Consider the following 23,760-nt stretch of genomic DNA (forward strand, 5'->3'; position numbering starts at 1 on the left):
ATAGGCGGGTGGGGGGAGTTGGAGGCAGTCCCTTACCTTACTGAGGCTCAGGGCTGGGAGGAACCAAGCCCAGAATGGCTTGGATTGGGGTGGGTACTTGCTTAATGACCCACGATTCTCAGTTAACGATGGCAACCAGGACTACCAGGATTGCAGTCGCTAAGAGATGCAGTCATGTGACCTCTCATTTTATGACCGCATCGCTTAGCAACGGAAATTCTGGTCCCAATTGTCTGCAGTTGAGGACTACCTGCATTGCAACCTTTTCTCAAGAGTAGCTGAAACCTGAACAGTAAAGCAAATCTAATTTCTGATGGCCACTTAATTCATTGTCTTCTTTCAACTCTCAACCAAATTAAATACTGAACAATCAATCATTCAATATTATTTATTGCCATTGGATAGTACTGAACTGTCAAAAAAGTCTCCCCAGTTAAAAAAGATGGTTAAAGGAAAAGTAACTGCCTGGGGCAGCACCAATGTAAGGATCCAAACAGCGCTAATGCCTGTATGACGAACAACTCAGAAATCACACATTGGACAAGCAGATGCACCAATGATGCCACCCCTCTGGAGCAGCCCCCATTCATTCCACAGAGCTTGTAAAGACGGTGTCCCCGTGTTCCACAGCGTTTCCACAAGAGGTTCACCAGGCCTCATCCTGCCTCACAATGGAACTGCCTTGAGAGAATTAATTCAGGAGAAAAAGGAAGCTGGTGTGATTCAAGCCAAGGAGCCAAAACTAAGCGAAAGGAGACAAGCACCTCCGTCCCTTTAGATAAATAAAGTTTTGGGGCCAAGGAAATGTCCTCCTGACCTGGTCCAAGAAAACTCATCGGTTGAACTTAAAGATGAATGAAGGTCTATCCATCTGACCAAATCTAAAGGTCTTCTCTCTTCATCCCTGGCTAAGGTTCTCTACTTCCTTCCCCTTTTCATACAGCGCTTCTGGGATGAGGGGCTTCTTCCAGCTCATAAAACATACTGTATGCAGATAGTTTTGTATGATCAACTGATGATCAAAGGATCATGCTGCTGAACAGTCACTAAGCCCAGCTCAGAAAACAGCTGGTGCATCAGGTCAGATTTATAGAGTCCAGAGAAGCTTAAGCTAGCTGTCTCCCCCACCTGTTCACTTCTGCCCATTCTAAGTCTCCTGCCACCTCCCCTTGATGGAGAGGCCACAGAGCAATTCAGGGGGCCCCATAAGACTTCCCAAAACAGAGGTATGACAGTCCTAAACAAGTTGAGAACTAGATTGGGGGGGGGGAACCGTGCTAGAAGTTGAAAGGAAATACTGACTTTTCTGCAGTCCCTGTTCTTAAACTGGAACATTACCCAAAGGCAACCAAGTCCTACCCCAACACAATGAAGAACAGATGAGATGCTGTCTGGGTTCATACAACACACTAAACCCAGAAAAACAAAACACAATTGCTGTGTTGATCTATTGTGCAATGTTCAAACAGACTATTCTGGCATAACGTGATGGCTAAAATAATAGGTGGCTTTGTCCTGAATTACAAGCTACCCAATTCCGTTTTAGCTTAGTCTAGTGTGTTGTGAGAAGCTAGCCAGAGAGTATTTTTAAATAGAAGAGCAGGATAAAAACAGTTTAAATAACTTTTTAAAGAGAGAGCTGCATAGAATCATCTAAGCCAGACTGGTCTCTCCAAGAGTCCACAACCCAAGAACCATGAAATGAGCACCTTCATGGTGCTGTGCTTCTGAATTTGATGGAAGATCTTTTGGGGTGAAGGTGGAGATACATCTCAAGAAAAAGAATCTGGAGAGTCTCAGCCAGACAGTTCCAACCCTCACACAAACTGCAACCAGATTTGCAGACCTTCCAGCAGATCTTCTTGATTTCTTATGATTATTTCCTGCTGCAAGAGAGGACATTTCCCTACTGAAAGGCTTTCTTTGATAAGTTCAAAACATGAATATATTTTCCAGCTTGGTCTTTTCTGTTTCTATAGAGAACACCAGAATCCAGACCCTCTGAAAAACAGCAAGGTCCTAAGTTCTGTCACTCCTGATTTAGTGCCAGTTTTAATTACTCAGACCACCAATTAGTCAGGAACTGAGATGAGTCCTTAAACTGCTCACCATTCACTGCCGTAGTTGCCCATTAGCTCCAGTGGGGCTTGCTCCGTTTCAAAGTTTATGGCTGCCTCTTCCAATTCAACTTGAGGACAGAAATGGGAGGGTGATTAGAAGCCCAATTATGGGATGGTTGTTTCTTTTACTTCCTATTCCCCAAATAAAGGAACTGAAAAATGAAATGAAACTGAAACCCAATCTGCCCTCGATTGGGAAAAGAACCCCCTCCCCCACTCCCAGTACTGGTTTCAGCAAGTGCCATGCCAAGAGTGATCTGCCTGGGCAGTGAAACCGTTACGTTAAAGCTTCACAGTTTGCAGCCAACGACTTCAAAGACCACTTGAGCAACGCTGCTATCCTTCCAGAACTGGTGTAAACTCTGGACTGTGAAGCATCTCTTCCTTTCTAGATTAAGCTTTGGAACCAATGAAGTAATCCGAGCCACAGGTCCCAATTTGGCTCTGCAGGTTGCTGCTAACAGAATCTGCTCCTTTTACCTATCTGCTTGGTATAAACCCAGCTGGTCTGTTCATTAGAGCCCGAAGAGTCTTGGCTCTGCCAATGCCCACCTCAGATGCCAGGCTGTCCAAATGATGAAGGAGACAGTACAGAAACTCTCAAAGGCACCCACATCTTGCCAAGTCACTGCCAGCAGGAGGAATGCAAAGGAAAGGTTGGTCTAAGATCCGATGGCCTGAAAGAAGCCACTAGTTGCCAATTAAGGGGCAGCACAATACCCTGAAACCCAGAATTCCCTCTGTTAAAACCTGCCCTGCAAATAAATCTAACACTACAGCCTCTCTGGCCAGACGTGGTTCTGTGGCCTGAAAGAACATCTGCCAAGGCAAACTCTAGGGTGACCAGCAGGAAATTCTCACCTCTCTAGATCTCAACCTGTATAGAGATCGTGGTCCCATCAAGTACCGTTGCCTGGCTGGCCTCATTTGGGCTTGGAAGCAGAACAGCTGGGCTTGGGAACCCAGAGCTATGGGCGAGACTGGGAGGTCAAACCCCACCCTGGAAGAAGGCAGTGAGACGCCACTTTTGTCCCAGGAGCCACACCTGGCCCTGATGGGGCTTCACGCTGCTTGGGCCATAACATCCAGTACCTCAGTCGCTGGACTCACACACTGCATTAAGATATGGTTTGCTTAACCATGGTTTGCTTGATAAGCTACAATTGATTGGTATTATAAACCACAACTGACCAGCCACAGTGGCTTGATTAACACAACACACTCACCTAAACCAAACAAACCAGAGTTACTGGGTGCCTGCAACATGCCAACTGGTTAAAATGTGGTTGGCTGTTTGGGGCTCAGGGAATGTTACGGTTGCAGTGCTGGGCAAGGAACACGTAGACTGTAAGTTCCAGTCCTACCTTAGGCACGAAAGCCAGCTGAGTGGCACTGAGCCAGTCCCTCTCTCCCAGCCCTAGGAGGAAGGCGATGGGCAACCACTCCCAAAGTCTTGCCAAGAGAACTGCAGGGGCTTGTTTCTTCCTGCCCAGTGCTGGCGTGTGGTGACCTCCTCCAAGAGATCGAGCAAGACGCACCGATGACCCAGCTCTCCACAGCAAAGGCTCCCTGCAGACAGCACCTGGGAAGCGTCCTCGCCAGAGGAACCAGCAGGGCAAGCAGAGCAGCAGCCTGTGCTGCGGGTGTCAGTGTAAACAGGCGAATACGCTCCCCCCGCCCAACCCCTGGAGGCGAGAAGTCAGGCGGCCAGACCCGGGAGACGGAATCAGGCGGAGGAGCAGAGCAGAGGGTCGCTTGTTGAGCTGCTGCAGGGAGAGGCGACTGAAAGGAGCCAGGCCTGTGGAGGACAGAAACTGACGGCGCCGAGGCAGAGAAATGGCCCCGGGGGCACCGATGGAAAGCCAAGGGCCCCGAAGGCAAACAGCAGAGCAACACACTTGGGCAACGGGTGCTGCCACAGTGGAGTGCTGAGGGGGCTGCGCACGTTCCACTGTTCCCCAAGTTGGGCTATTTTAATGCTTTCCCTTGCAACTGGAGAAAATCCACATTAAAAGGCTTTTTTTAAAAAGGCAAAGCAAAACGCCCAACGATTAAACTGGAGCCTCTCCAAAAACAGGAAGTGCTATTCAGGGACAGTGCCAGTGTCGCTGAGGGCTTCCTGCTTCTGCTGCCAGATCTCAAGAGACAGGCAGCGGCACGCTGGCACACCTCTGCCTGCTCCTTGCCCATGGCTGCCCATCCCCGCCCCCGGGCTCTGCTTTGCGGGGGTCCCTGTGCAAGCCAGCCCCAGCCATCCCGCGACAGCTGGAGAAGTGGGCCAAGGAAAGAGCCCCACCAGACATAGGCAGAATCAAACGTTTCCGCTTCCTTGTAGGGCTGCCAGGGGATTAGAGGCAAGGACTCCCGCCCCCAAACTCTGCTTCTCCCTGAGAGTTGGAAGAGGGGGCCAACCCTGCCATTCTGAATCAGCTCAGGGGCCGCCCTGGGAGGGGGCCGACAACTCCCTGGAAACGCTTCTGGAGGACGTGCTCTTCAGTGGTCCCTTGGTTGGTGTGCACAACACAAGGGGGAAGTGGATTCAGCGGGATGGGTGGGAGGGGGCTGTTCAGGGGAGGGTAGGCAATGCTTTCCCTGCCACCACAGCAATTTAACAGCAAACCGGTTTTTTAAAATGTGTCTTGCCTCTCAGTTAGGAGTTTAAAAGCAGGATACGTCCCCCAAAACACCTCGAGCACTGCAGCCACCCAAGGAACGCATTGTAGTTGATAGACTGACTGCATTTATAAACTGCCCTTCTTCTGGGACTGCAATAAACTTGAAGGTCTCCCCTGACTGGATCCTCACAACAGCCCTCTGAGGAAGGAGTGCCCAAGCCGCCTACCAAACTCAGTGGCTGAACAGGGACTTGAACCTGGGTCTCCCTAGTCCTAATCCAGCCTCTGGATGACCACAGCATTTTAGCTGTCACAAACTATTCCTTGCATTTGTTTAAAAAGCCTCAACATCACACATTTGACCTGGCAACTTTCAGGAGCTTCAAGGGTGCAGTGCATGAAGCCATTAAACTCCTTCCTTGGAAGACTCTGGCAAGAGTAGAATTAACTGCTGTGTCTCACTCAGACTTTGCAGTGTCTGCTGACGCTCCAGAGGGTCAGGTGCCTTATCCACAAGCCGTAATCATGATTTGTTGTAAGTTAGGTGATTTTAAGCACCATTAAGCAGCTTCTGCTTCTTCCTCAGCCAACCCTAATTTTTATTCCAGGCGCATCTTCCTGGCCCTGTGCCATGAAAGGAGAAAATACATCTCATCTGGACAGAAGGAGAAATCGATGATGGCCTCACAGCACCATCCGATTTTATTATGGCAGTTGGCAGCAGAAGTGTGGAGTACTCCTTGCTCTTCCTCTTATCTCGAGGAAGCACGCACACACTTGCAAAGGAGAGGGTGGCCCTTGTTCCCTGTTGCACGCACACACACCCCCACAGGCAGCAAGAGCTGCAAGACACGTCAATGAACCGAGGGACGTCTGCCCCAAGACACCTCTTGCACTCCCAAGCCTGGCCTGGCAGAAGGACTGACCAAGGAAGGGCTTCCCCTCCCCACTCCTTTCCTCGCTCTCATGCGCACGCAGGCTGCGTCCATCCCTCCTGCTAAGCCAGACCAGCAGTTTAAGTTGTGTGTTCCCAACCATGCTGAACAAAGACCAAACAAGCCACTCTTTTGTTCAGTGTGATGTACGGACTCGGCTGGTTAAAGCTGCAGATGTGCACTTTTCTGAGTCTGCTGCTTAACGGCAGGGGAGCCCTTCTTGCTTTGGGGAACCCAGAAGAATTCTCAGCCATGGCAACCTTGGAGGCTCTTCAGCCTGATCAGGCTGAATGCCTGCCTGAGGAGCCACCTGCTCATATCTGCAGCACTTTCCATTCAAACTACAGAGGTGGTCTCTGTGGTGGATGGGCGCGTCAGCTTCTCAACTAGTTGATCCTGGCACAAACGAGAGAAACCTTGGAGGAGAGGACCCCTCAGCAGAATTTTTTGCTCACTGCGGGGCAGGTACAGGACCCTGTTCCAACAGCAGATAGCAAGGCGTGCAGGGCCCGGGCACTCAAAGCAGTTCCAAGCCCAGCACCGTCCTAGCCTGCACCTCAGGTCGCCTCCAGCTAGACCACTCTTAACCCCACTATCGGAAGACGCTGCGCTCTTCCTCCTATGCCCATACTGTGTCTCCATGTGTGGTAAGAAAAGGGGGGAGGAGGGTTCTCAATGGGAGCAAGGGGCACTTCATCCCTTTCCATGGACAACGCAAGGCAACTGCGGCCACTCCCTGAAAACCATAAGCACCACCTGTTCCCAAACTATTCTCCTAAGCGTTCCTGCCTGGATTTCAAACGCGTGCCTTCGGGAAGAAACGGAGCTGCTCTGTTTTGGCTTGTTATGCGGCATAGAGGTACCTGGGAAGCACGTGGACCAGCCCCACCTCTGCCCTCTGCCTCACAGCACTCCCAGCAACGCAGCCCATCTCCAGAAACAAACAAAAAGACTCTTCGCTCTCACCTAGAATGGGATGCCGTATTGAGAACATGTTCTCACCCACTTGCTCAAACTATAAAAATTTACTCCACGCTGGATGCAGAAAGGAAGCGCCATGTGCCCTTGCCTCTTACCTGCACAGCCCCGCTCCTAAGCCCCCTCTGCTAAAGCAGGCCAACCTTCCTTTCATTTTTGCAAAACCCGGGCAAAAGGGTGCCTCTGACTTACCCACACAGTCACAAATTGGGAACTCAGCTTGAGCTCGCTTGGCAGGCGTGTCCAGCAAACTTTTGGTTGGGGTGTCCAAGTATTTCAAGGGAGACTCCAAAAATCCACTGAGAGTTGGCATGAACGGCTCTTTATCCTTGGTTGGAGTTCCTTCCAGGGCAGCCGTGTCTGGGTTTTGGTTTTCGTCAGAGTAAAAGCACGTGGTGGAGACCACTGTAATAGCACCAGATGATTCTATTTTTATGTGTTTGGGGGACCGAGCTGCCAAGGGGTTTTCCAAAGGCTGACTGGCCCCTGGTAAGAGGGAGGTTTTGAGACCCGCATCGGGAGTGCCTGCCAAAGGCTCTGCACAGTCCTGGGCTGGAGGCTGGAGAGGGGCATCCAAACCCTCTGGCGGCTCTGGAGACTGGCTCAGAGAAGAGAGCGGGAGCAGGGGGGAAGGGGGCTGGGCTGGCAGAGACCCCTTACTGAGGAGCAGCGCGGTTGGAAGTTCTGGATTCTGAAAGGTGAAGTTTTCACCAAACTCAGTCTCAAATTCTTTGATGAACTCCTCCAGCTTGTCATCCACGGCGGTGGGATTCTGGGTGAAGAATGGGTGGGCCGCTGAGCTGGCTGTCCCGTGGAAGGCTTCCTCGTGCCCATTGCTGCAAGCCACAGCAGAGGAGCACGGAGCAAAGCCCAGCACAGGGCTGCTGCTGAGGGGTGCGGCTTCGCAGGCAGAATTCTCTGGGAAGTAGCAACGGGTCTCCTCCTGGCCAGGATGGCAGGTTTCCTGAGTGTTGGAAGCCGGGCTTCGGTTTTCAAGTAGCTTCTGCAATGGAGACTGCTCCGCGAGGCTGGCAGCCAGCGAAGTGGGAGGCAAAAGCTTGGTAGGAGTGCAGGAGAGGAGCTGTTCAGGTGGAACCTCTTTGCTCGGGCACGCCAGCGCAGCAGCCGCACGGCACCCTTCCAAGCTGATCTGCCTGACGGGCAAGAATAGGGGCTGAGAATCCTTCTGCTTGGACTTCTTGATCTGGATTTGCTTGCGGAACGATTTCATGGGGCCGCTCTTCTCAGGCTTCTTCCTCCGCTCCTTGACTGGCTTCTCCAGCCGCTTCGGAGGCAGCTGGGCCTGCGACCCGGGGGCCCACCAGCTGGGCAGCGGCTCCTGCGTCCCTCCGTGAGGTACGTTCTGGTCGAGGAAAAGGCTGCGCTTGTGGTGAAGGTGGTGCTGTAGGGCCTTCTGGGTCTTCCTGTGGAAACTGGTCTCCTGCAGGAGCTGGGACAGCTGCGGGCTGGAAGAGGGGGATTTGTGGCAGCTGGCATGGCCATTTTCATCCTTGTGGATGACGTGCTCCTGCCTTGGTTTGACTGCTCTTGCTTTGCCCGGAATCACCCCCGGCTGCTTGAACACGGACCTGATGCAGCCATTGGAACTGCCCAGCAGCTGCTCCAGCTCAGCCATGGTGTCGCTGACCAAGGAGGAAGGTGAAGTGCTGGCGTGCAGGTCCCACAGTCTAGCTTTTGGCTTAGCTTCGTCCCTCCGTTGCTCGGGGAAACCTGCCTTCTGGGGGGTAGAACTGCAGGTGGGAAACAGGCCGGCAGATTCTAGATGGCCATTGCTGTGGTCAAGGCAATAGGGGGCTTCGTCCTGAGCACGTTTCACTCCCTGCGGCCAGGAGGAGGATGCTGACACTGCCGGAGCTGGGAGCAAGTGGTGGTTCACGTCGGATTTGGAGGTGTGGCTCTGGCACAACCCAGCACTAGACACAGGTAGCACCATGCTGGGGTTGCGCGCTGAGAGGAGGGGAGGCTGCTCCTTGGAGCCAAAGGCCGTGGCTTGCAGGGGGCTCCCAGGAGGGGGCAGAGCCTGGGTGGCCGGCTCTGGAAGGACCGTGGAGAGCTGTGTGAGGGCTTCAATTGCAATGGCTGTCTGGAGACTAATGTTCTTCTCCTTTGCAATGTTCAGTGCACTTTGGGAAAGGGGGAGGGCTTCCAGGGGGCATAGAGTCACCTGCTCGCCTGCAGCCAGGCCCTGCTTGGCATTAGCACCACTGTCTAAGGGGGGCTGGTGAACTTGGCTGAGGGGCTGGGCAGTGCAGCTCTCCTCTTCTCCAGTGGCTGATTGGATCTTCTTCTCCAGCCATTCCAAGTAGTCTGGGCACTCGGGGCCATCACAGTTGCAGTTGGGCGGTTTCATGCCTTGCTTGGCCAAAATAAGCGCAGCCTTGAGGGCGTTCAGATCCTCAATGCCAGGGCAGCTGTTGGGAGGAGGCACTGCCACACCCTCCTCCATCTCCCCACGATTCATCTCAGCATTAAATTTTTCATACAGCCGCATGCTTAACACGGAAGGGGATGTGAGAGGTGCCAAGCCATGGGAAGACATGGCGGCTTCTGCTGCTGCAGAGAAAGCCACTAAGTTTTGAGCATCCTCCAGATTGGCATTGCTGGAAGAGTCTCCCTGACCCTCCCAGGTGACCTTCCGCTCGGCGCGCGGGCTGCCAAGCCACATGCTGGTATCCATTAGCATGGCCCCTCCACCAGCAACTGCCTTCCCTCCGCCATTTGCCAGGCCAGGTGGGAGGACCTCTCTTAGCCTTCCTTCTTCAACATGGCTGAATGGCGCTTCTTCCATGTGGCCTGTTTGGGGTCCATCAACCGAACTGCTGTCCAAACCAGTCTGGAAAGGAAAATGGAGAAAATTAGTTCAAAAATGGGCTTTTCCTTTTAGTCTATTCTAAAAAAAACCAATAGCAGCATCTTGAAAATGAACATATACATTTCTGTGAATTAAGAATCAGTTCATTCCAGTAACCTGGTTCCTGAGCCTGTGGCCCACAAATGTGTTGGAGGTGCCAATTTTTTTCAAGACAGTCAAAATTTCATGAAATCACCACGTCTTCCAAGATACAAGTTTTCTTACTTGAAATCTATGAGATTTTGGCAAGATCTCAGGAGAAACATCATAATCAAAATACAGGGTGATTTCACAAGATTTCAGCCATGCAAGGAAAAATTAAAGTATTTCTTGTTTAATTCTGGAATTCTACCGATGTCACCTGAGGGAGCCACATGTGATATAGTGCCCACAGGCACCACTTGCCAAACAGTGGTTCATAGCGACCACCATCAAACTTTCACTGACAACACTGCAGTTTGCCAAAAGGAAAAGGCCAGGAGCTGCTGCTGATAGGTCCTGGGCTGCAAATCAGGGCGCTCTCAGGAAGGGCCGCTGTGCTTAGAGGAGGAGGCACTGCAGGACGGAACAGCACTCCTGTCAAAAATAGGAAAAGAGCTGAAACTGTAGTAAGCAAATGCCAAACTTCCATTGTCCACTTTCAGACAACGTAGTAGGAGCTCTGCCTCAACCCTCCCCCAATTTTCTTTCCAAGATTGTCTTTGAGCTCTTCCTGCCTATGCATCTGAGCACTGGAAAATCTTATCAGCATATCACAAAAGCTGACAACAGGATGTAGCTATCAGTAGAAGCCAGCAGCCCAGTTTCACAATAGTCATTGTAGAGTTTATCTCCTGCCCTTTACTTTAAAACACTTACAATCAGAATCTGAAAACAAATATAGAAGATGAAGCTATAATGAGAGCGAACAAAGAGAGATTTAGGATCCTGTTAGGAGACTTCCCTATTTTTCCAGTCCTGTATATATGCCATATCATTATTTTCCTATGTTTCTTTTACCACATCGGAAATAAGACATGGACGCAGTAGTTAATATTCCTAAAATGTTCCAGCAAAGAGTGTTTTAGAACAACAACAGAAACAAAGCAGAAACAGGTGTGATCTAAATTAATAGGCCCATTCGGAAGAGCTTCTTGTCCTCCTGATCATTCCTAAGAGCCTGAGCCAAATTGCATTATTTCCAGACCTTGCATTGGCCTTCCTTGTTCTACCCATATTTCTGACCAGACAAATGCTTGTGCTTCTCTAACAGGAGAGGCTCTCAGCCACAGCAATGCGATCAAGGGAGGATGCGATTCTCATGCAACTTCTCTCTGTCAGTATGGAACCCATTTCAGGTTGATCCCTACAGCATGCAGTTGTCTTGCCTCTTGCATGAGACTGACAGTGTTTTAGGACATTCAAGGCACTTTGAATGCTGTGTTCCCAGTCACTTGTATTATTCTAAACAAAAGGTTGAGGTTTGTTCCTCATTGGCAAGTTCAGGGCGTGGGGAGATTTAACCCAGAAACTGTGGCGCTCCCGGAAGGACCAAGGTTGCCCCTGAAGCAGAACGAGGGAGAACGATTTAGAGAAGGGTAATGAATGGCTAAGAGCATGAAACTGAGCAAGCTCAGGGAGACAGTGAAGGACAGGAAGGCCTGGCGCGATGCGGTTCATGAGGTCATGAAGAGTCGGACACGACTTAACGACTGAACAACAACAACAGCAACAAATGGCTATTTTACTTGATTATTACATTTTTACCTCTGTCCCTTGGCACGTTTCTCAAGTTCTAATCTCAGGCTCTCCCACAGGTGTCTTTGGGTGTATCTAGGCACGGAGGCTCCTAGTGCTACCAAGCAAAGGGGATCCCCCATCATATAAGTTTTGTAGGAAACCAAAGACAGAACAAAAGAATGAAAGATGGGAGGTTCCAAGTAGAAAATGAGATCTGAACAGCCGCTCCATAAAAGCCAAGAAACAAGGCAAGACATTCTATGATTAAAAAAAAAAAAACTTCTATGGAAACACCCGTAATTTATGGAAATACTTGGGAACACCAGGTTGAGTTTTCAAGACAAGCCTGGTAACGTGCCCAGATTTCTGTGAATGGCCTGTTGCTACACAGACAGGCCTACCTGAGCAGGAATGCTAAGCATCTCTGGGGAGAAAAAGCAGGTGGCTGCCACACCCTTGGCCCACTTGGATGACAGACACAGAGTTGCCAGACCTGCTGCTAACAGGCTGCACATCACTTGCCAGGTGCACATCTGGAATGAGGGCATGTGCCCAAGGATCTGTGGGTTGGTAGCCACTTTACAAGACAGCAAGAGACCTCCTCCCATGAAGTGCCTGTTGGGAACTGCCCCACCTGACTGCACAAATCATTCTAAGAATTGCTCTCTCTGCAAGAAACAAACAAACAAACAAACAAACAGGGTTTGCTAGTGGCTTTCTCAGACAAAGAACTTCTGAGGTACACCAGACAATTTCTGCAACCTCAAAGAACGCGGGCAGCGGGACATGGAGAAAAAGAGGGGGAGCTCAAAGAAAAATGGTGGGAAGCTTGTAGGGCGAGATCAGGACCGCTGCAGAACAGAATCTGTTCCCAACCAACTATAATCTGGAAAAGGATGCAGACATTTGCAGCATCCCTTCCTTTTGCAGGATCTCCTCAGATCTCTCCAGGTCTGCATTAAGTCCCCACACAGGAGTGCAAAGCAGCCGCTGCCCTTATCGCTCTAGAGGGTCAATGCATCTCTTCTGTGAATTGCTTAACACAACACACGGCAACAGACATTCTAAACAAATGTCCAAATTCAGGATAAACTAATCAATACTTGGGATATTTAATTTATTTATTTATTTGGCTGACACACATTTATGTACAGTCTTTTACATGTCTCAGGAACAGCAACAGTGGTCAACCTTGTTCAGGCTTGAAAGCTAAGTGGGGCTCTGGGCAATATTGAGACAGTGAGCTCCCCGAGGACTCCGGGGCTGCCAGCTAGGCCGGGGAGCAGGAGTGAAAAAGACTGGAAGAGGCCGCAGCAAACCGCTTCCCTGCTGCTGCCTAAAAACCACACAACTGGTCAACAAAGTCACCCAAAAATGAGCTTGACTTGAAGACTTCACACATTCTACCTCATTACAATTTGTCAAAGTTGTTGTTGTTCAGTCATTAAGTCGTGTCCGACTCTTCGTGACCCCATGAACCGCATCGCGCCAGGCCTTCCTGTCCTTCACTGCCTCCCTGAGCTTGCTCAGTTTCACGCTCATTGCTTCAGTGATGCTATCTAACCATCTCATCCTCTGCCGTCCCCTTCTCCTTTTGCCTTCAATCTTTCCCAGCATCAGGGTCTTTTCCAAAGAGTCAAAGTAGCTTCCATCAAAATTAAGAAGAGTAAAAATAAAACCAAATGACCAACAACAGTAACACAAAACCATCAGAGAAAAAGTTTGATCTTTTCAGAGAAGCACCCTGAAAAGATGGATGTTTCAAACCTCACACTTATTCTAACTGACAGGCTTCAAGTTGTCTCTTCAATATCCCAGATTCGGCAGCCAGACATCCCAAACCTGGTGTCCTCCAGATGAGCTGGGACTACAGTCCCGAGAAGAACTGTAGTGGGTAGACTGGGAATTGTTGTTCCCACACATTTAGCAAATGCCAGATCAGGGAATGCCGATATAGGGCTTCAGTGGGCCAGAGCAGACCTACTGGACACGACTGAGAAAGATTCACCAAGACTAACAGAAAAAGATCAGCTAGTTCACATCCACAACTTTGTCCCAACACAGGTTTCAGCTTTCAAACTGGTCTAAAATCATCTACTCTGTCAAAAAGAGCCAATTCTTCCTATTTTTGGTTAAGGAAAGGAGATTTAAACAGTGGTTGAGATAGTGCTTCTACAATGGACTCTTAGAGAAAGCAAGTATCATTCTTACACGATGAAGGACAGTAACTGTCAGGGCAGAATTCAAAACTATTGTTGGCAACCAACCCTTACTAACCAAGAGACATGGTGGGGAAACAAGTCCCAGGGTCTTTCATTCGCATCTTCAGGGGATGACAGGTGAAACTCAACTGATCAACTCAGACATGAGGCAACACCTCTGATAAACTATGTCATGATTTTGGTGACAGGCAACAGGGAGGAGGATAAAACTCTGCGGTTACTGCTGAAAACAGAATTATGGGCCTCTTGGTGATCCATCCAGGACCCAAATGTCTAAAAGAAATTCTGTTCTGGACCCAACAATAGGTTCCAGCACCCCATATCCTTCAGCGAGAGAAGAGATTCAGGAAATGCAAACCAGCCTGCATGGGAGCCTCAGCATAGACGCACCCCCATCTGTTCTCCCCAATCCTTCTGAAAGAGTCTGAAACTGAGCCACAGTCACTCCAGTGTTTTCAGCCTTGCAACTCAGATCGCCATGAGACAATCAGGGGTCTCTGTAGCTGACCAACAGGAGAGTACAAATACACACGTCATCCAATCGGCTCCCCCAAGAGCTGCCACCAGCCCAGGAGAAACATAAACCTCCTCTTTACTGCTACCCCGTGTTGCTGCGATAGGAAGCATGCCCGGGATGACGGTTTGTCAGAAAGAAAAAGAAGAAACAACCCTTCAAGCAATGACATCTTGTACTGCATAAAACGGCAGAAACTTAACTGTCAGAGTTGGGCGGCCTCATAAATCTTTAAATAAATAAATAAACAAATAAATTGCCCCAGATCAGCACTTCTGCGACCAAGTGCATTTCCTCGTATTTCTACTCATGACTGCAGTAGTCTCTGAATCAGGGGGGAGGGGGATGTAAGTGCTAAGCAATGCCGACAGACTCCAAAAATTCCACGTTCAGACAGAGTCAGGAGTTGTCTAGCTTTTTTTATTAATAACAGTATTATTATATTTGTACATCCTTGCAAGTCTTCATTGCACAAATAGCCCAGGCTAAGCAAATGGGGGTGAAACTGGCAAAGTTCTCTCCTTCTCCTCAGCAGGCCTGCAAAAGCCAGGCAGTGGGGGGAGGGGAGGAGAGGGGAGGGGGTTCCAACAACTGCCTTGGACAGAAGCACAGGGGCCCAGAATTAGGAAACCCAAGAGTTGGGGAAGACCTTTGAGATCATTTGGTCCAACTCCCTGCCCGGTGCAGGCATCTGCCACTTCAGCATCCCTGACAGCTTCTGTTCCAAGACCTCCAGTGAAGGAGAGTCCACCAGCTTCTGAGGAAGTCTGTCCCACTGGCAAATAGCCCCTACTATTGGAGATTTTTCCTAATATCCAGCCAAAACCTGCTTCCTTGCTTTTTAAACCCTTTGTTGCCCCGTCTTCTGGAACCGCTGGGAACAGACGTGCCCCATCTTCTGACTGACAGTCCTTTAGACACTTGAACCCAGCTATTTATCTCCTCAGCCTTCTTTTTTCCAGGCTAACCATGTCCAGTACTTCTAACCACTCCTTGAACACTTTTCTTTCCAGCCCTCTTATTGTCTTGGATGTTTTTCTTGGAACACACTCCAATTTATCCATGTCTTTCCTAAAATGTGACTCTCAGAACTGGATGCAATACTCTAGGTGAGGTCTGGCCAACTCAGGACAGAGAGAAATTACTTCTCTTGGACTTGACAATATACTTCTGTTGATGCAGCTTAGGATTGCATTTGCTTTTTCTGAAACTACATCACAGTGTCGGCTCATGTTCAGCTTGTGATCTGGCCTCCCTCTTCCTATACTCCTCTGATTTTTTCTACCAGATGTAGGATTCTGCATCTGTTCCTGTTGCAAATACATTTGCAGGTGTCTACCCTTTATTCCAGCTCATCAAGATCTCCTGAATCTTGATACACACCTTTAAAGTGTTTGGTATTTCCCCTTGTCAGTGTGTCATCTACAAATTTGATAACCTGCTGCAGTTTGGAGAGCACAAAATCGGAAGAGCAGTGGCCTTATTTCCTCATAGCTGGCGCAGGTTGGTTGGGCTGATCTACCACAGCAAGGTGGCTGTGGCTATAGAGACCTGGGAGTGGGAGTGGACCTGGATGCCCGGGTGGATAGCAGCAGCAGGAGCAGGACCAGAGCAGTGGTCTTGTGGGAAAACCAGCCTGCACCCCATGGCTGCTGCCTGACTGGCCACAGGGTCCAGCAGCCATCTTGGAATCGGAATTTGGGCAGTTTGACACGAGCTCTGCAGCTGAGCTTCCACAGCTGGCGGATGTGGTTCCCTTCGTAGCAGCTGGTGGCCAGAGGGAGAAGATCTGGACCAGTGAGGATATTCTCTTGAATTGCTGTTTAGAGTGCGGACTGGTTCTGGCTGGATTGCCTACTGAGCAGAGTCTGATGGTGATGGGGGTTGGAGGCGCTGCTGAGGGCCTGGGGCGGGTGGGTTCCAGAAACCCTGGAGGTAGACTTTTCTATCCCGTTGCTTGTTTGGGTGGATGGGTCACTTTAGGTTGGGAGTGGGGTGGTGAGAGAGGGGAGAGGGTAAGAGAAGACAGCGTGGTAGAGATGGAGACAGACCACTCTCAAGAAAGGCACCCTTGGTGGATTGGATCGCACCTATGCAGACCCTCTGTGACCACGGATCCTGCAGGAGATGAAGCAATGCAAGAGCTGCCTAGAGCACTGCTGGTGAAAGAGAGATACCAACCAGGTACAGGCTGGGCAGGTCTGCTGGAAGTGACCACGACACGTCTGTGCTCAGTTATCTGGGAGGAGTTAGAGCCAGTCAACCCTGAGGAAGTGGACAGGGTCCTTACAGCTGTGAGCTTAGCTACCTGTATCCTGGACACATGGCCCTTCTGGTTGGCCAAGACCTTCCAGGAGGTGGCATGGGGTTGGGTCTAAGCAATGATGAATGCCTCACCGCAGGAAGGGGTGGTGCCACCTGCCTTGAAGGAGGTGGTGGTACACCCCCTTTTCAAGACGCCATCCTTGGTTATGTTAGACAACTTTCATCCAATCTCCAATCTTCCCTTTTTTAGGTTGTTGAAAGGGTGGTAGATGCTCAAATTCAGAGGGCCCTGTATGAAGATGATTATCTGGACCCTTTTCAGTCAAGATTCAGGCCATGTTACAGCACTGACAAAGCATTGGCCATGCTTGTGGATGACTTCTGGAGGACTCAGGATGGGAGAGGTGTGCTTGTCCTGGCGCTCCTGGATCTCTCAGCAGCATTTCATACCATCAACCATGGTATCCTTCTGCAGTCGGTGTTGATGGAGGGAGAGGTCAAACCCTAGGCCCCTGCAACGCAGGACGCCCCAGGGCTCGTCTCCCCTCCTCTTTGAAATGTACATGAGACTGCTAGGGAGGTAATCCAGTGGCATAGAGTGCGGTTTCATCATTATACATCTCCACCTTTGGCCAACTAAATGATGTTGTCCCAGTGTTGTCTCAGTGTCTGGAGGATGTAAGAGTTTGAATGGGGAAGAATGCAACTCAACTAGCAAGACAGAGTGGCTTTGGGTTTTTGGTCCCCCTAGATAGGGTGAGGTGTCATCTCTGACTCTTGCCAGGTAGCACTCCCCTGGACAGAGCTCATTCTCAATTTGGGGATCCTCCTGGACTCACAACTCCTGCTTGAGGAGCAGGGGGCAGCTGTGGCTAGGGGGGCCTTTGCACCGATTCATCTTGTGCACCAACCGCACCCATTGATAGACCTATGTTGGCTCTTGCCAAACAAGGCATTCTTTTCTAAGTGGTCATTGGTTCTCTTTAACCCACATGCGAAGCCAATGGGAAAACTGACCCCATCCACATATTCACTGTTGCAAAACAAAAAATCAACTTTGCTTTGATTTCAAACGAAGTGGTTTGGAGCTAGGGAAAAAAAAGATTTGGCCACATCATCTGAGCAGAGACAGCCGGAGTCAATTTTAAACTACCACAGAATTCTTGAGTTGAGCAATCCTAAGGTCCATTTCTTCTTCGCAGGTTGCTTGTTTCACGCATCTCAATGAATTTCATTCTTATGCTACTTTCTATCTTCTTCCCACAAGTAACCAAGAGATGCGTGGTCTTCCTCAGAAACTGAGTAGGCCCAGATATTTTCCTTCTGGGACAGACGCACAGCTTTACTAGAGCAACCCACTCTGGTATTGCTCGTAGAAGCAGTGCCCCTTAGCTAATGCCCACCTGTGCATAGTTCTGACTGCATGCAGCCGCTTCAGCTCAGGCCCCAAAGCCTCCTGTTGCCAAGAAAGGAAAACTGTTAAGGGCACCCTCTTTCAGCCTCTGGCCTAAGAGCAGTTTTTGGTTTACCCTACAAAAAATGGCACGCAACAAGAGCGCCTGGGGGCTAGAGAGGAGCCCTTTGCTCCATGCCCTAAGCGGGGATTAGTGGTACAAGCAGCTGATTGCGTCCACCAAGGTGCTGCGGGGAGACATCTGAGCCATCACGTCTGGGGGAAGCTTGCCCGAGGAACCCAGCAAAGACACTCCCCTCCACTCTTCCAGCGGCTTCAAAGGGCTTGAGATGTTTCCTCCCAAATGGGAGAGGCAGGAGGGAAGAAATGCTAGCAAAACCATTGTGTGGGTGAATGTTTAAAGTTAACATGTAGGGGAAAAACCATCAAGGGCTGGAAAGCCATTTTATGCAACAATTTCAAAGCAAAATTTCTGGGCTCTGCTACAAACACCCTTCTTGTTGCTTTCAAAATTCTAACCCAGTTCCTCATGGTCTTCACCGCTTAAAGTCAATAACATAAACAAGAGCTTTTGACAGGATCCCTCATAAAAAAATTGTGGGAACTCCAACTGTGGGTTGTGACCTCTCAGGAGGTCATAAGCAAACCTGAGAGGGTCACAAGCTGGGGGGGAACACACATGCCCCCACTCTGCCTGGACCAGCCGCCTGTCAGCTTACCCAAGAAAAGTGGAGGCAAGTGCAATCTGCAGACCAACGGGGATGAGGAGGAGGTCTTTTCCTCCTTTTAAAGTTGCCATGCCAGGGAAACTTGCCAGGGGAAGCACTGTGGACCTACACTGCCTACAGGTTTGGGCAAACCCTTGGGCAGAGGGAAGAGGCATTCAAGGGGCCTACTCCTGCCTGCTGCTGCAGCTCCCTCTTTTTGCCCTCGTCCACGGCTGCCTTCTCTTCGTCCAACCTGCTTCTACCCAGCCAAGCAGGGACCTTCTCCAGGCAGCCTTCATCACTAAGCACAGGGGTTACAACCTGGGGTCCCTGCACCCCCAGGGGGTGCGAGATGGAATTTCAGGGGATGAGACCATTTTATGCACTGAGTTAAAAACTTTTTTTGTTAAGTTCAATTTGTTCACCCACATTAGAAATTAGACCTCTTCATCTTCAAATGTGATGTTACTTTTGTAGGGGGTGCGAACATTAATCAAACATTTCCTAGGAGTCTGGGGCACAGAAAAGTTTGGGAACCACTGACTAAGGACCTCAGCTGCCTCAGCTGGGACACACAGGTAGCTGTCAGGGAGGCCTTCCAAACACGCAGCCAAGAGAGAAACCTTTACACATTCTTCTGTTCTTGCACGTAGACAAATCAAATCCAAGCACCAACCTGTTCAGAGAAAAGAGGAGACCAGCGATTTGCTTTTCTCCCCCCTCTAAGAACTCGGACTTTTAGAAGCCAAGAAAAATGCTTCTTTTTAGTGCTAGTGATGGAAAACGAAAGAACTTATCCTTTAGCAACCCTCCCCTACATGGCAGAGACTACAGTGCCCATGAAACATGCCCACATCTAGAAGGCATCCAGGAGGTGCCCATAAGAAGGCCTCCAGCGTGGATGGCGGGTGTCGCTGTCCAAAAACCACAGTGGGAGAACACACATCACCACAAAGGAGTTTGTTCCCCTACTGGTAGTTGAATGTTTTGGCAGACGGACCATTTGTGTCAAATAGGCTGAATTTTAAATAACAACAACAAAAATCCAATTTAGATCAGGGGTCTTAAACTCAGATTGTCATGTACCACACAAGAACTAGTTCACTACCCTGAGGGCGCAACCAGAAGTGTGGGCCAGAACATTTCACTTCAGGTAAGTTTGGTGAGGTCAAGCTCTTGGCCACCCCACCTCTGCTGAAAGCAAGGTTCTTCCAGTGCGTCTTTGCCAAGATTTATTGAGAAGTGACGGTTACCAGAATCCCGGCCTTTGGGTGGTTCCCTTCAGAATCCAATTTCTCTCAGAACTCTCTGTTCTTGCTCAAGGCTCCTGCCAGAGGAGGCTGTTCTACCAACTGATAACAGAGGAATGTCTGGCTGGGGATGTGAATCTCCCTCTGGTTCTAACGATGCCATTGCAGGCAGTTTCAGAATTGTTTGATGTTTGCCTTCGATCCCCTGAAAGGCAAAAGAAGAGGGATAAGGGGGAAGGAGGAATAACCCACATTCCAAGGAAAGAGGGCCCAGCTACATCTGCACTACACTTCCCAAGGTGTTCCTGGCAGCATCGCAGGTGGGTGGGACTGCAGTAGTTTGGGCACTTCTGAAAGCTGGGAGTCTCTCATGCACCATCCGGCCCCATTGCTCACGGGGTCCTTTACACTGCAGAGCAATAACAACAGGCCGATTAAGTGGCTGTGGAAGCATTAGCAGCAAAGGAAGGCCATCAGATGGACTTTGTAATTTTAAGATTGAGAAAGGGAAAAAAGACCACTTATTTTACTCCCAAGGGACCACTGATAAGTGGGAAAATGTGTGTATGTGTAAGTTATAACAAACAGAGAGAGAAATCTAGTTGTCTCTCATTCCCTGCTTTTCCAAACAAAATTTAACAAGTGTTTAGCATGAACCTGACAAACTGGCTAGGTAACACCCCTGCTATGACCCATGAGATGTTCTTGCAGGCGGGACTCTCAGAAGCCCACAATTTGGAAGCACAGTTCCTGTGTTCAGTCTGTAGATGGTCCCCTTGCCCACCCAAGCATACAGATCTGGAGCCCCATCAGACCAAGCTCTGGCCTGTCTCTCCACTTTGCTTGGACAATCTGATGGCTGCTTGTCCAGGCAGATCCGGAGTAAGTTCCAGCTGGGCTCCTGCATTCTGTGCAGGAGCCCCCCAAAAATCTGCAATGCTATCAAATCTGCTTGTGACCCCTAATTTGAGAACTCCCAAATTATCCAAAATTAAGTGAGCTCAGCCCTCCCATTAAAATACACTTTTACATTTGATTGCTTTATTACCACCAGTGAAAAGATTTTCATTTTGTAATATTTCAACTTTCAATTATTGCTATATTTGCTATATAGATTAAAATTAAACTATTTAAAGTGGTATGTTTATTTCTTGCCCAACTCTAATCCCAATGAAAGCATTAGATCGGCACACAGGGAAAGAGGGGAATCTCACAGCATAATTTATCTTATTAGGGGATCAGCACCACAAAGTAGGGAGCCCCGAGATTAAGAATGAAGAGAGTTAAAGCTTGAGAAAAAGGTGAGCTTTCCTAGCTCAAACCCACTTTTGTTGATTTGATTTGTCCACCTACTACAAGGATGCAAAACATCTGGTTTCTCCATCCAGCTAAGGCCTCCCGCTTTTCTCTTCCTCCATGTAGCCAAGAGACAGTGAGCTACCCTGGAGAATGACTGCCTGTTCCTTCCCACAAAGGGGGAGCTTGGGAGCGACTGACTGCACTCCTCCTCACTCTTCCTTCCCCTCCTGTACAAAGAGGTATCCAAAGAGCCCAAACTGTTATGTAGAATCCACCTTGGACTATGTACATGGTACAAGGTTTTTGTGGGCTTAAAGTTGGGCAGAGGGCAGACGACAGAGGAAGGGGCAGGGAAAGAACGGCCATCAGTTTCAGATACATGTATGCAGGGCGTGGCTGCAGCAAGTTATGGGGTATAAGATATATACAGTTTGTGTGTAGGTCTCAACGTGCAAGGGACGTGTTGTAGAGCTTTCCCCACGTGTGTAGGCCTCTCCATCACATGGGGAAGGATTCTGAAGGACCTCCTCCGTGGGTACAGCACAGCCACCTGCAGCAGGGAGCCTCAGCGCAAGGCAGGCCAAAGAGCGAGGCTCCATCCCACGTGGACTGAAAGACCGCCTGCTGTAGACCACAACACTGGACTCACCAACAGCCTTGGCAGAAATGACACAGTAACTTAGGGGAAGGGATGGAGGGCTCTGCTGGATGAGGATGAGACCCTTTATAAACCTGTTCGTTTCTCAAAGTGCTTCTAGGGTGCTTATGAACATATTCCTCCCCCGCCTTTGTTCTCCAGCAGTTGGGATGTAGGGGAATGCTGTCCCCAACCCAGAGCGACACTGAATCTTCAAGCACCGTCCTCCATGAATTTGTACAATCCCTTTCTAATGCCATCCAGATTAGTGGCCACCACCAGATCTTGTGGGAATAAATTCCACAGACTAATTCTGTGCAGGGTGAAGTGTTTTATCTATTCTAAATTTACTTCTAATCAACCTCACTGGTGGTCCCTGGTCCTGGTGTTTGAAGAGAGGAAGAAAAACTCTGTCGATTTTCTCCAGGCCATGGAAAAATTTATATACCTCAGTCATGTCCAATATTCTATCTTTTTGTTGTAGGGAAGTTGTTAGAATCCCCCAATCTTTTAGTCGTTCCTATACTTTTTCCAGGTCTATTATATCCTTTTTCAAACATGGACACCAAAATTGTACATAATACTCCAGATATGGACATAACTGTACATTTGTCTAAAGGCATTAGTCTTTGCAGTTTTGTTCTGAATCCCATTCTTAATTATTCCTAAAATGGAATTCATTTTTTTCATGTGCAACATGCAGATACATACATTACACTTGTAATGAGCTGTCTACTGCAATGTAAGATCTTTTTCCTGATTAGTTACAGATGACTCAAACACCCTCACTCTGTGTGTGAAGTTTTTTTTTTTTTTGGACCCAATGTACATCACAAATGAACCACATATGTCCTCTGGTTGCCCATTCATCCAGTTTTAAAACATCATTCTAGAACTCCTCACAATGACTTTTGGTTTTTAACCACCCTGAATACTTTACTTTCATCTGCAAGCTTGGTCACCTCACCACCTACCCAAATAGAGGCCATTTATGAACAAGTTAGAAAGTACCAGTTTTTGCAGAATTTCCCCCACTGAGAAGACAGAAGTCTTGACTATGATTGGATCTGAAAGGTCTCAGTTCAAATCCCCACAGACAAGCTCAGAGGAGAATTTTTTTAGACAAATCAATTGCCTCTCTCTGTTTCAATGCCTCAAATTCAAATGGGAGCAAAACTAATGGGATTGACAGATTCAAGATGAAGAGGTTCCACACAACTGGTCCCCATGTTCATGCTCCTTCTTAGCAAACATGTGCTAAGAAGCCTCCAGATTCTTCCTGACAAGCCTGGAATTTGGAGACTTGAAGTGCTTTCTGGGAGGAATCCAACTCCTTTTGAAATTCATTGTAAACCAGGAACATAAAAGAACCATAGAAAATTGTGGACTTCTTCAGTAACACTATCCAATCCAAACTCATAATTTGTCCATGTCAGGCGTATCTAGCCAACTACACCAAGAGCAATTCTATCTTGTGGAAAAGCATAATTTCTCCTTAAATGAGTCATAAGAGGGATTTCCCAAACCTGCTGCCATGAGGCATGACACTCGGCTACACACAAAGGGTTTTACATTTGCACATCAATTTACATGTGCTCCGAATGTTCCATGTTGAGGAACCCTCAGTCTGTGTATGAAACATGGATTGCACCATAATAATACACTGTATTTTAATTTAATCTCAGTAAATTCTCCATATACAACAGCTTTACAAAGTTTTGAACCATGCTCTACAAGTCTGGAAGCGCTGTTCCAGGATTCTGTGCCTCAAAAGGAGGCAATTGTATTTTTAAAATTAATTCTCCTTTGAGTACTTGAGCTGAAGCAAAAGTAGAGGAGGAAGAAACATACGTACTGCTGTTGTTTTAATGATGTATTTAGTCTGCAACAAAATTGCAACCCGGAGTCCAGTTCTGGCAACATAATGAAGCAAATATTTGCAGCCTTAGAATTACAATTTAGTTTTTACTCACCAAATATTAAATACAGCATTATTTGTGAGTGACTACTATTTTTAGAAAATGTTATAAAGTCGCCATTAACATGTTTTTTCTGTGATCTGCCTCTTTGTTCCTCCTCCTCCTCCTCAACAGAGCCGCCGCAGCAGCAGCCAGGGCCCACTGGAGTCTTTGTGCATTCATCTCTCTCCCACCCCCTGCAAAAAAACCTCCACCATCAGCACAGCCCTGGGCTCCTCTCCTCCTCTGCAGACA

At 48.8% G+C, this 23,760-nt stretch overlaps 1 protein-coding gene across 8 annotated transcripts in view; it reads right to left on the reverse strand.

The window, feature by feature from the left end:
- Positions 1–23,760, reverse strand: part of TET3 (tet methylcytosine dioxygenase 3) — a 79,569-nt gene that overhangs the window by 30,018 nt on the left and 25,791 nt on the right. For 4 of the 8 annotated variants that reach the window (XM_088152055.1, XM_088152053.1, XM_088152051.1 and 1 more), the window contains 2 exons: positions 19,615–19,816; positions 6,841–9,502 (listed from right to left, as the gene is read on the reverse strand). In XM_088152055.1, the coding sequence (XP_088008181.1) occupies positions 6,841–9,457 (2,617 nt within the window). In that variant the 5' untranslated portion in view covers positions 9,458–9,502; positions 19,615–19,816. The remainder of the gene's footprint in view (positions 1–6,840; positions 9,503–19,614; positions 19,817–23,760) is intronic. The other 4 variants (XM_088152054.1, XM_088152048.1, XM_088152052.1 and 1 more) reach the window with 1 other exon arrangement.

Source organism: Python bivittatus, unplaced genomic scaffold (assembly GCF_059951505.1).
Source record: "Python bivittatus isolate LINGU-HERP-01145 unplaced genomic scaffold, Pbiv_v1 ctg000680_np1212, whole genome shotgun sequence".
Classification (NCBI taxonomy): Eukaryota; Metazoa; Chordata; class Lepidosauria; order Squamata; family Pythonidae; genus Python; species Python bivittatus.